An 11,953-nucleotide genomic window follows, 5' to 3' on the forward strand; every position below is an offset into this window, starting at 1 on the left:
TTTTATTCATCCTATCAATCTGTTCAGACTTCATGGTCACCTCTTACCATGAAGCCTGTTTTCACAGTTTCTGCAAAACTGTGTTTGTTTATATTGTTTGTTACATAATCCGAAATATGTAACAAACAACATCCCAACTTGTTTTATATTCGTTTCTACCATTTAGAGCGTCTTATCTTAAAATCTGCAGTCTGGGGCTTGCTGTGGTGGCATAGGGGATAGCGCGACCCACGTTTGGAGGCCTTGAGTCCTCGACGCAGCCGTCGTGGGTTCGATTCTCGGACCCGGCGACATTTGCCGCATGTCTTCCTTCCTGTCAGCCTACTTTCATATAAGGGGCACTCGAGCCCACAAAAGAGCCCCTGGAGGGTAGAAAGAAAAAAAATAATCTGCAGTCTTGTGACAGTGACTTGTATGTCATTAGGAAACCTCACATGGAATGAAGTTTTTTCACTTTTTCACATGACATACAATGCACCTACACCACTCTAATGAAAGGTGTGGAGTTGTGAATCACTACACAGAGGACGAATTAAGCAACAATCTGTTGTCATCATCTTCAGAAGTTGTAGGTACAGACTCACCTCCCCTCGTCTTCTGTTTTTTTCCAGGTCGCACTCACCGGTCCAATCAGGTCACAGCACCAGAGTACATCTTCCTCATCTCAGAGTTGGCCGGGGAGAGACGTTTCGCATCTATTGTGGCTAAAAGACTCGAGAGCCTGGTAAGTGATTAGACATGGCCTGAAAAAAACTCAGCTTGATCAACTTTAACCAGTGGACAGCTGGCTGGAGACTCAAATATCCAGTCATTTTTGTCCTCAGTGAAAGCATCATGTCTACCAGGTGGTGGTAACAAAACACTCTTCAGTGTAGAAGTTGTTACTGCAGGAAGACGACTTAGACTTAGCTGTATTTAATAGCCGTGATGTGGAATATTTTTTTAAAATATGGATGTTCTTTTGTATAAAATGCGTTTTAAAAATCTGAATCGATAATTAGTCAGGATTACACACCTGGTCACTGCTAATTTGGAAATACTGGATAATCACAACTGCATGAGAATTTTGTTGTTTTCAAAATAACAGTAAAAATGGAGTATTCCCCAAATACATTTTTTAACCACTGGAAGACTGGGAGGCAATCATTTTTATGCTGATCTGAAATATTTTTTTGTAATAACCTTTAAGGTGAAATCAGAATTGACTGACATCCCAAAAATCTTAACGGTGCATCTCCAGTTTGATGTGTTTGTCATGGTTTGTACTGCATCTTTATTTTTCCTTTCACCAGAGGAAATCTTCTCCATGACTTGAGGTGTTCTGTTCTTTTTAAATCTGTGAAAAAAAATTGTTTTATTGTAAACAAAGAAGATCTTCTCTTTGTGTTTATTTTCTGTGGAGTCTGGGTTTTCACTGCAACTTCACCCGTTGTCCTTCCTGTTCCTTTGGGATGTTTGCCCGAGGATTCTTTGTTTCTTCACAAACCTCAACACATTCTGGGTCTTTCCCCTAACGGAAAGCCGAGCGAGCCAAGCAAAAGCACCCCTGTCTTAATGATTTAAGACTACAGTTATTTTTCCATCATTATCGAAGCTTTTCTGCGCTAGCACTCATCTGTTTCTATAGTGACACAGCATGACGGCTGTTTTAGGGGAAAACGGTAAGGAGGGGGGAAGGGAACTGTGGTTCCAGGAAGCCGTTTCTGCCTTTTCGCCAGCTGAGTGTGTGGTAAATATGTATCAAGAATAGTTCGCATCTGATCCAGCTGTGTGCTCAAACCAGACACAGTCAGCCCAACCGGACAGCTTTGCAGCCAATGGACACGAGAATAGTTGTGGAATCAGTTTTGGCAAAGAGATCCCGCTGTTTTCCTATCATTCCTTTATTTTAGCTGCCGCTGCCTGAGACTTGGCTTTGTCTGACATTTCCCTCACGTACTCAGAGTTTGGTTTGAACGTGATTATGGTGTGAGAGAAAACAAAAGAACTGAACAAATGTGAATACATTTAAAGTTCATTTCACAAACAAAGAAAGTAGAGCAACAATTTTATTGTCATCTGTGTGTCAGGTATGGGTATTGACTGCAGTGAGATGCTAAACAAAGGACTGAACAAAGTATGAACTCAGTACACTTAGACTAAAGTTTTTAGAATATTATCTCTTGGTTTTGATGCGTAGACTTAGGTGATTTCAGGACATATTCACACCAGGCGTGTTTAGTCTGTTTAACTCTAGTTAGTTTGTCTAAAAGGTCTGGTTCACTTGGGAAGGTGTGAATGCACAATCGAACTCTGATGTGGACCAGAAAAGCTCATTCTGGTCTGCTTAAAAACCCTTGGTCACGGTTCAACTGAGGTGACCTCTGGTGCGGTCCAAATGAATACCACCTTAGCAATGCGTAAGGTGGTAAAATGTTGCTGCTTGGTGGAGCATTGAAGCTCATGACATTGAATTGTTGTTGCTATTCCTGTGTGCAGGGTGCTTTGACCCACGGTGACAGAAGAGCCACTGAATCGAGGGACCTGAGCAAGTACAACTTTGAGAACAAGGTGTGTGTTTTCAGCAGTAGTTTACTGGAATGTAACACTCACCCTAATATATTAAAATTATGTAGTTTCTTGAAATACGCTCATAAGATTACAAAAACATTTTCTTTCCGCAGTATGGTACCAAGGCCCTGGATAAAATCACCAAATCAATCAATGGCTACATAGAAAACAAGGTGCCTCCTCCCAAAGGATACCCTGAAGGGGACGCCATGTTCTTCAGAGGTCAGACTAGATTCAGAGAACACCTTTCTCCAATTTACAGTCCCCTGTTGTCTGGTACCTAAAATGTTTTTATATCTTTTATTTTAGACATGAAAGTTGGAATGATGGATGTGGGCATCATCTGTAAGGAGCCTCGCTTTGGCATCAGTACTGAGAAAGGTAAGACTTTCCAAAAGGCATTTTGTTTGAACCGTGTGTTCGGGTTTCGTCACAAAGCTGTGTTGTGTTATGTCAGACTGCAGCATCACCAAGTTCCTAAACCGCATCCTGGGCCTGGAGGTCCACAAGCAGAACTACCTCTTCCAGTACTTCACAGATAACTTCGACTACCTGATCGAGAAGGACAAGAAGGAGGGAAAATATGACATGGGAATCCTAGGTACGGTGTTACTCAACAGGGTTACTTTTTGGGTAAACATAAAATAGCTCATAAAATACAACTAATGTGGATCTTTTATTGCCACACAAACAGCTTCTGGTGGGTGTGGGGTTTATAATTTGTTGGTTTACAGGTAATAAAGTGTAATCCTCTATTTACTGTCTTGCGACTCTCCCAGATCTGGCCCCCGGCAATGATGAGATTTATGAGGAGAAGCAGGAAACTTTCCTGACAGTCGGAAATCCTCAAGATGGACAGGTTGTTCTTTATAAGGTAGGTACTGCACAACCTCACCTCCGGTGTGTTATGGTTTATGTCAGCTGCGAGACTCTTGTCAGTGTCATTTTTAAGGATTTTCCGATGCTTAAAATCCTAGAAAATAGGAATATTTTCCTATCCATAGTGTTTTCAAGGTTTCAAAAGTGCTTGGTATTCTGTCTGCACAGTTTTGTAATAAAGTTATAATAAACTTTTAGCAACAAAGCATCTTTACAGTAAGTCAAATGATTATTTATGTTGTGTTTAAGCATTTAATTTGAGCAGGAAGGTTGTTTAACTAAGTGCAAAGCAATTTGTTCAACCTAATGAATATTTCATTTTCCTAATGACTCATGACTTATTGATCTGTGTAATTGAATTAAAGGTTGTCTTACATTTTGTACATTACAGTTATTGAAACTGTGGAATGTTTTTGTTAATTTAGTATTTTGTTCTTAGTTCATTCAGGTGTATAGGGTGAGTGAGAGAGACTTTTCAACCAAAAAAAATGGTGTATTTTACTTTCCATTGCCCCCGCTATGTAGAATACAATCACAATATGCTATTAATAACAGTAGCTAATGGTGTCATGTATTAGGGAATTGAAATTGTCTTCTTTAGATCCATTAGATTCACTTGTATTGTTTTTATCTCGTGTGATGCTGGAAAAGTTTTCAAACGTTCCCTGAAAAGTGCTTAAATTTTACTGTGGGAAAAGTGGACAAACTCCACTATGACATCATTTAGTTGAAATACTGTGCTACCCATCATAAAGAAATGATGTTTCAGATATGTAACATAACGGTAGATGGGTCATAGTGAGGTATGACCAGCATGTTTTCACAGTACATTGTGTTTTTGTTCTTCGCTTAGACTTTATCTGGAAAAACTCTTTAATCTCTTGCTGCCTCTTCCTGTTAATCCAGGTAAATTTATAGGGCTCTAATAAGCAGCTTAGTCATCCACTCACAATAAAAACAACAGCCACGATTTCAAGGCTTTCAGGTGGATTTTGCATCAGAACATCGTTTGATATGAAGAAAAAATGAAAAACTTTTCCCATGTAACCTGCCCTCCCCCAAGCGGTTGCGACTGCAGTATTAGAGTTTTGATTGATGTCACTTTGCCAGCAGTAAGACTATGATTATACAAGTTTAGCCTGGGGCTGTGGAGCCCATGCAGATTCTAGTTGTAGGTGGCAACAGGATAATTACTGGTATCTGCCACTTTTAACTGCCAGCTTCAGGCTAACCTACACTTGACATTTCGGAGTCGGCCGTCAAACTGAATCCTGCGGACAGAGACCATTTTAATAAGCTCAGAGAGGGAGTTACACGTGGTTAGATTCACCTGTGTGAGTCTAGGACCGTCTGATAACAGAGAACAGTCTGGTGAAAATGATTTTTTTCCGCTTGTAGTTTTTTAAGTCAGACCCTGCTGGCTGGCTTCAGCACACGGAGCTTCTGCATAAGATGTTCCTGGTGATACACCTATTGGCGCCACTGCTGTGCTCATCATGTGCTTATACATGTCCACCATAACTAAAACCGACGTTAGGTCTTTGTTGGCAAAAAAAATACATTTTAATCTCATCTGACTAAAGTTTATTAACTCTCATTAGTCCTAGAAGACTTTACAGCACAAGCTGCATGTTTATGTTTGTGATGGTAGGACATGAATAAGCTTGTTGCAACAAGTCATGAATCAAATGATAAATTAAGATGAATTTACAGAGACTTCATTTTATTTATGGTTTCTGTTTCTGTTTTATTTATTGATTTTGGTTGCCTGGTTTTATTTTTAGATACTTAAAATATCTTCCAGTCCCGGTGTTGAGTGTTCTTTAGAAAATTGAAGTTTATTGGTCTTCGCATTATTATAACATTATCAATATATATTTGAAAATGATCTAAAAGCAATATTATCATCTATTGGAATAATTACTGGGAAAATTTAAAGTCCAACAAAATTTCATAGACAGGAAATGTTTTTGTTTTTTGGTATCTCTTCCAAACAAGTTGTCGGCATGTGAATGATGTGTCGCAAAGTTTAATAAGTATAGTTCTAATGATTATTGAGTGGTATGAAGCTGTAGGATTGTTTTGCTCCCCATAGCGTCCTGTTCACTCTGTGTTCTGCCAATATAAATAAGGATCCTCATCCAGCATAGGACCCAGTGGCTGTGTCATGTCTTATTTACACCCCACTGAAACATGAAGTAAAAAATTATTTATAAGACATTCCTGAAAGGTTTACCTGCTTGCATTTGTGAGTCTCTGAAAGATTAACAAATAACCAGAAACAAACAAGTGGCAGAAATATGTAGAAATAGATGATGGTTTTACACAGCAAAACCAAAATAAATATTTCATAGGATATTAAGGTTTATTACATTTTTGTTAGGAATTACAAAACATAAGAAGCGGTAAAGCTAAAAGATGTTTTAGTAGCTTACAGCGCTAACTTGTAGCTAACTTGTAGTGTTGCTTTATTAGTCTTCAATATTTGTTGAACAGATGTTTGCAGACACCTAAATTCTTAAGGCCAAGTTTTGTGGGGCAGTGTTCTCATTTCTTTAAGTAAAAAGTGAGTTTATTGTTTGGATATTTGTTAGATCACTACGATATTTGAAGACAGATATTTTTCTGTCTTTCAAAGTCACATCACACGGTTGAGCCTCATGTTTTTTGCCCTGCAGATCAGCGTGGACAGAGGAATGCCATGGGAGGAGGCGTACAACAGGTCACTGAAGCTCACCGGTCCTGAGGAGGGATTCTACCTTTCCCATAAGGTCCGTTCGTCCATCTCTGTCCAGGCTCCCGAAAGCTTCCCTGTGTGCTTTAAATTGATCAAATACTAAAATTGTGTGGGTGTGTGTTCTCTCTCCAGCTGCGAGGTAACAGCCCATGTGTGCTGCTGGCCGAGCAGGGAAGAGGTAAAAACTTCAACATCTACAAGCCCAACATTGGCAAGCAGACGCAGCCCGAGAGCCTCAGCAACCTGCAGCAACGTTACAGAAAGGCAAGAAGTCAACTAACTGGACATATTGCTTTCCTATCCACTGCGTTTAGCACACTTAAGCAAACGTTTTCTACTTTCATCGTATTCTTGTCTATTATATATTTTTTCCACCTTAATTTTAGCAAATATTGACTATTTCCTGACATTGCCATTTAAAAACTAGTAGCTCTGGAAATTGCTTTGAAAAAGATGGGTGTTCATAGCCTAGAATCTGCTGCCCCCTGGTGGACTTGTTTCGCCAAAGCCGTGTTAGTGCTTTGCGAGTCTGTACTTGCTGAACTTTCAACAGATTATCATGTTGACTCTGTGCTGTTTCAGGTTACTTTCTTGGAGGCCAAGGAGAGCTGGGAGAACCAGTTCACCTTTTCCTTTAAGAACTGCAGCCACGCCAACTGGTGAGTAACAAAAACATCCACAACATCCCCGAGGATTATCAGCTTAAGCTTCCTCTGATCAGTCCGGTGTCTCTAACTATTATAGTTTGTAAAATCATTGGAGTTATAAATAAATGTCACACTTAGCAAATAAAAACAATAAAAATAGAAGAAATCCAATTGCCTTCTACCTTAGTGTTTGTCAAGTACTGGATGGCTGTTAATCCATTTCCTGTCTGCCTCTTCAAGGAATGGGAAGTGTAAGAAAATCGAGGAGGGCCAGGAGTGTCTGGCGGGGATGCGTCTCCGCCAGTATCACATGCTGTGCGGAGCTTTGTTACGGGTGTGGAAGCGGGTCTCCGACGTTGTGTCCGACATCACCAGCTCAAGCATTCTGCAGATCGTCCGCCTCAAAACCAAGCAGCACAACAAGCAAGTCGGTGAGTGCATCCAACGTTCCAGCGTCGTGCACACGACTGCGTGGAAGTCCTTGGAGAAGACGTGTGAATGATTTTCACAAGAATTAGCTGCAAATGTCATGAAAATAAAATGTTCTTATATTCGACTGAAGTTTGTGAGCATCCATCTTTAAGTTTTGCCACAGATTCTTGATGATGATTGACATTCTTGAAGGCCAATTTTGTTTTCAGAGACTTTACAATTCATTTTAGTTGCGGTCTCGGTTATATGTGGTTTTTATTTCCATTTCATTTATTGTATTTAGATATTTAAAATATTTTCCACTTCTGTGGAAAAATATTTTCCACAGAAAAAAAATATTTCTTAGTCTTCAAAATTTGCAAGTTTGAGAGAGCAAACTTGCACCATTATCAATATATTGCTTGAAAATTGGCTCAAAACAATTATATTATCGTTTATCAAAATAATTTCTGGTACAATTTACTGTCCAGAAAAATGTGCTATCATGACTACTTTTTGTAATTTTATCACAAAGAATCCAAACTTCATGTAGTTTGCAACATGACAAAATTTGCAGTTAAATTAATACTTTTGCAAGGTAACATTATGTTTTAATTAAGGGGGCTGCTGAATAGAGAGTTGTTTGATGTGTTTAAGAAGCGTTCGATCGGTCTCTCAGGACTCATTGGTTTCTTTCTCTCCGCTGTTGCTGCACACAGGCATCAAGATCCCAGAAAACTGCGTGGCCCGCGTGCGCGAGGAGCTGCTGCAGATGGACGAGGAGGTGAAACGGAGGCGGAAAGAGAAGGAGCAGCAGGAGCGCATGCGCAAAATGGAGCAGGAGAACAAGCACCTTCTGGAGAACCTGTTCAGCCGGAAGCCCATCCAAAACCAGACGCTCTCTCATCCTCTGGTGTCCAACCCGTTCCCCAAACAGAACCTGAACGCTCTGCAGAGGACTCAGCTCGGCAGCTTCTCCCAGCCGTCCTCCCACAGCCCGTCACTGTTCCCTCTCAACGGCTGGCCCAACAACTCCTCCTCCTTGTCCTCTCCCTCCTCCGCCACCAACGGCCAGGTCTGCCAGCCCAGCCACAGATTCCCCCCGTTCTACGGCTCGTCGTCTTTCATGTCTTTCCCTCAATCCAAGAACCCGCCGCTCCAGCTCACCCAGTTCTCGCCGGCTCCCCTTCTGTCTTCCAAGAACCCTCTGGACGAAATCTTGGACCTGACCGTGAGCCCGCCTTCTTCGTCTCCGGACAGCACCACGGCCAACCCGGCCGCGTTCGTGGAAGATTTCAACCTGGACGTTCTCTTGGGCCAGACGGCGCCGGACATGTTGACCGCCCCGCAGACGCAGCTGCCCCAACTCGACCTGCAGCACATCCTGCAGCACACGTCGGAGACAGCGGCGACGCCGTCCAGCCAGTTCGACCTGCAGCGCGCGCCGGAGCCGCAGCAAGAGCAGCAGACGCAGGAGCAAAGCCGCGACTTGTTGGTCAACAACCACCAGGACATACTAGAGCTACTTTGCGCAGGCCTGTCTCCGCTCCCGTCCGCACAGAAAGCCGTCTCGTCGTCTTCCGCCCTGTCCCACTACCCCAATCCGCCCTCCTCGTCCTCGTCATCCTCCTCGTCCTCGCTGTACTCCAGCGCGGCGCACTCCTCCTGCTTTCCGGCGAACTCGCTGCTGCCGCTCTCGGACCCTTTACCCAACGGCCAGTGCGGCGCGGGCGCGCTGGACGTCCGCGAGGCTCTGAACAGCATGCTGCAAGCCGGACCCGACCGCAAGTCCGTCATCCAGTACCGTCAGCAAGACTGAGAGCTCAAATCGTTACAAACTGTCTGGAATCTGTCTTTTTCTTTTTTTTTTTTTTGGTGTTTTGGTTTTATTGTTTTGTTTTTTTTAAAGCAGATCGCATCTTGTTTGCAGCTGTCTAGAACCTGTCCTACCCTCCTTCCTCTCCCCCTGACCCTCTGACCCCTGATCCCCTCAGGGCCTATAGTCACGTCACTGCCTGTCCTGTGCTGGACCCCCTCCCGCCCCCACGCCCCCTGAGGTGATGGCAGACTCAGTCAATAACAGATTTCTGCACCAAAGTGTGCCCTACACAGTAAAAGGCAGCTGTTTTACAAGTAAAAAACAAAACAAAATAAAAACAGGAAGTGAAAAACTAACCACCTTTTAGTGGGAAAAAAAAACAGGAGCTGTCAAGAAACACAAAACTTATTCACTGAGGCATGGAAATTTTTAAAAACAAAACAACAAATCCCGCTGCTGATTCGTAACGAGTGAAGTTGCTGGGAGCTCTAAAAACGCCTCTCACCATTTACAACTTTTGCTTTTTCTGGGGGAAAAAAAAGTATGCTGAGTTTGAGTGAAACAAAACAAAACAACAGAGAGATTGAAAGAGAAAACATGAAATCTTTTAGCTGGTTAGCCACGAAATGCCTCCGTTTTCTGTTATTTCCTCCACATCGTCCCTCCTGGTTCTCTCCCTGCTCCTATTAACACTAGCGCGAGGAAGAAGAAGGGGAGGAAGATCAGCCTGCTGTTGCGACAAACAGTGCCTTCAGAAAAAAAACCTATAAATGCAGTCTTTAATACTCCATGTAGCCTAATGTATAGATTTGTACTCTTGAGCGGTGGTTTTATTCTTAATTTAATACACGTGTATTTGTATTTAACTTTGACCCCATGAATGAGTGAGTGAGTCAGCCGCCATTTAGTCGGTCTGCCTTGCTGCTCTTTGGTTGGAAAACAAACCAGGGGAAGGTTTCAGGGTGCCGAGAGGTGAAGCTAGTGGACAGACTCACACATGACAGCTTGGCTAACACCTGGTTAGATGCTCGGAGGTTATCAGGTCTCTGAAACGGAAAACACTACGCTCAGAGAAGCCCCGTCACGTTCTCGCAGCAGGACCAGATTGCATCTCTTCTCTGTTGTTGCCCTCCTCCTCATTTCTTCATCTTCATCCGCCTCCTTCCTGTTCAAAATCTCCGTCTTGTCTCGATTTTTTTTGTAGCACTCATCCGATGCAGATTCTGTTTTATATTGGAGCTCTTTGAGTGTTTTTAAATGTGTGTTTGCGTCACTATTTGTCTTCTTTGAGTTTGTTTCCCTCTGTAGGCATGGGCTGGTATGAGATTCTCATGTAAAAATGACAATGAAATTTTCAATGAAACAGAAAAGAAACAATTTCTAACTAAAATATAGTCAAATATTTATTACTATTGCTGTATAAAATAATTCTATCTATTAGATTTATGTGTTTATCAGCTACCTTTCAGCCAGCTGACCAGTAGTGAGCAGCGGTACTCATGTGAAGCAACTTTAAACTGTCAACCTTGATAACTGTAACCAGCTCATGCCTCGTTTCAGTCTCTAAAACCCGTGGAAAAACAGAGAAAGTCGCATTTTTTGTTGTTTGTTTGTTGTTTTTTTTTGTTGTTTTTTTCATTTTTATCCATCATCTTCGACATAGGAAAACAGAAAGCTTGAGTAGCTTTGCTGTCCTTTTTCAGCTCTCAGCGTGTATGGTGTTTCCTAAACCTGACATCTGGTGATATTCGTGTGTGAAAACAATGCACTGTAGCTGGTTCGTGACAAATTGCCAGGAGTTCAACTTGTCGAAAAAGCAATAACCAATACAATAGTTTTTGAAACGAAACAAAAACAAAACAAAACAAAAAAAAAACACGGCGAAACGTTTACGCTCGAGCAGGCAAAGCTCTGCGGCTGTAGTCGTAGTTGTGGTTTGAATCCTTCGTCACGTTCGTTTTGTAAAGTACACTTTGACTCGTGACGAGTTGGTGTTTCACTTATTGCTATTCTGAAACCTATTGTTATTTATATTTAAGGGATATTTAGATTTTAGATATGCTATCTTCTTATAATAGTCCGTGGTATATTTTGGTCAGGGAAGTTACTTTGTGTTGAAGATTGCTTAAGAGTAAAACAAATTTTTATTATAACCTGCCACCAAATAAGATTGCACTGTTCTGTACTGCTGTACAGTGTCTGGGTTTATTTTAGCTCCCGCTGTCCTCTCGACCCGTTCGTCCCAGAAATACCAAAGTGTTCCACAGACAGACACCCCTAAAGATACTGGCTCCAACATGCGAGACCTTTTATCAATCTCAGGAAGAAACCCACCGTGTCAGGGCGTTCACACAATTATATCGTTTTTTGTTTGTTTTTTTCCCCTTGTAACAGTGATGAAACTAATGCTTCTGGGGTTTGTGTTGTCTTTTTTTTTGTTTGTTTGTTTGTTTCTTAACTCTGTGCTGTGACTCTTGCTGTATTTATGTTGGAGATTTAATGTGATTAGTTTATTTGTCCTTGTGAAAATGCTAGTGATTTTAAATGTTTATGCCATCTTAGGGCAAAGATCAAAGCCTCTTTCGTTTAAGAAATTTTACCTTTTCTGCGGACAATTATTTTATTTTTATCCATTTTTTTTAGCTTCATTCACACCTAGGATATATTTTAACACAGAAATAACAGATATGAGCCTTTCCCACCTCGTTTCACAGATGGTTAAGACTCACTCAAAGCAATTATTTCTCTTTCTCATATTTCTCTTCAGGCACATTCCAAGACGTCAGTCTGCAAAAGCTTTCTTTGTGTTTTTCTTTTTTTCTTTCTTTCTTTCTTTGTTTGTCACAAAAGTTAAAGCTTTACGTGTTTGAGGGATTTATCCATCCATCCATCCATTTTCCGTTTACCCTT

At 41.5% G+C, this 11,953-nt stretch overlaps 1 protein-coding gene across 5 annotated transcripts in view; it reads left to right on the forward strand.

Annotated features, from left to right (window-relative positions):
* sbno2b (strawberry notch homolog 2b) overlaps positions 1 to 10,920 on the forward strand; it is a 68,352-nt gene extending 57,432 nt beyond the window's left edge. For 4 of the 5 annotated variants that reach the window (XM_028028918.1, XM_028028916.1, XM_028028919.1 and 1 more), the window contains 11 exons: positions 612 to 724; positions 2,479 to 2,550; positions 2,664 to 2,772; positions 2,860 to 2,931; positions 3,008 to 3,151; positions 3,330 to 3,424; positions 6,108 to 6,200; positions 6,299 to 6,430; positions 6,749 to 6,825; positions 7,054 to 7,244; positions 7,944 to 10,920. In XM_028028918.1, coding sequence (XP_027884719.1) covers positions 612 to 724; positions 2,479 to 2,550; positions 2,664 to 2,772; positions 2,860 to 2,931; positions 3,008 to 3,151; positions 3,330 to 3,424; positions 6,108 to 6,200; positions 6,299 to 6,430; positions 6,749 to 6,825; positions 7,054 to 7,244; positions 7,944 to 9,043 — 2,198 coding nt within the window. In that variant the 3' untranslated portion in view covers positions 9,044 to 10,920. The remainder of the gene's footprint in view (positions 1 to 611; positions 725 to 2,478; positions 2,551 to 2,663; positions 2,773 to 2,859; positions 2,932 to 3,007; positions 3,152 to 3,329; positions 3,425 to 6,107; positions 6,201 to 6,298; positions 6,431 to 6,748; positions 6,826 to 7,053; positions 7,245 to 7,943) is intronic. The other variant, XM_028028915.1, reaches the window with a different exon arrangement.
* Positions 10,921 to 11,953: the final 1,033 nt, after the last annotated feature.

Source organism: Xiphophorus couchianus, chromosome 9 (genome assembly GCF_001444195.1).
Source record: "Xiphophorus couchianus chromosome 9, X_couchianus-1.0, whole genome shotgun sequence".
Taxonomy (NCBI): Eukaryota; Metazoa; Chordata; class Actinopteri; order Cyprinodontiformes; family Poeciliidae; genus Xiphophorus; species Xiphophorus couchianus.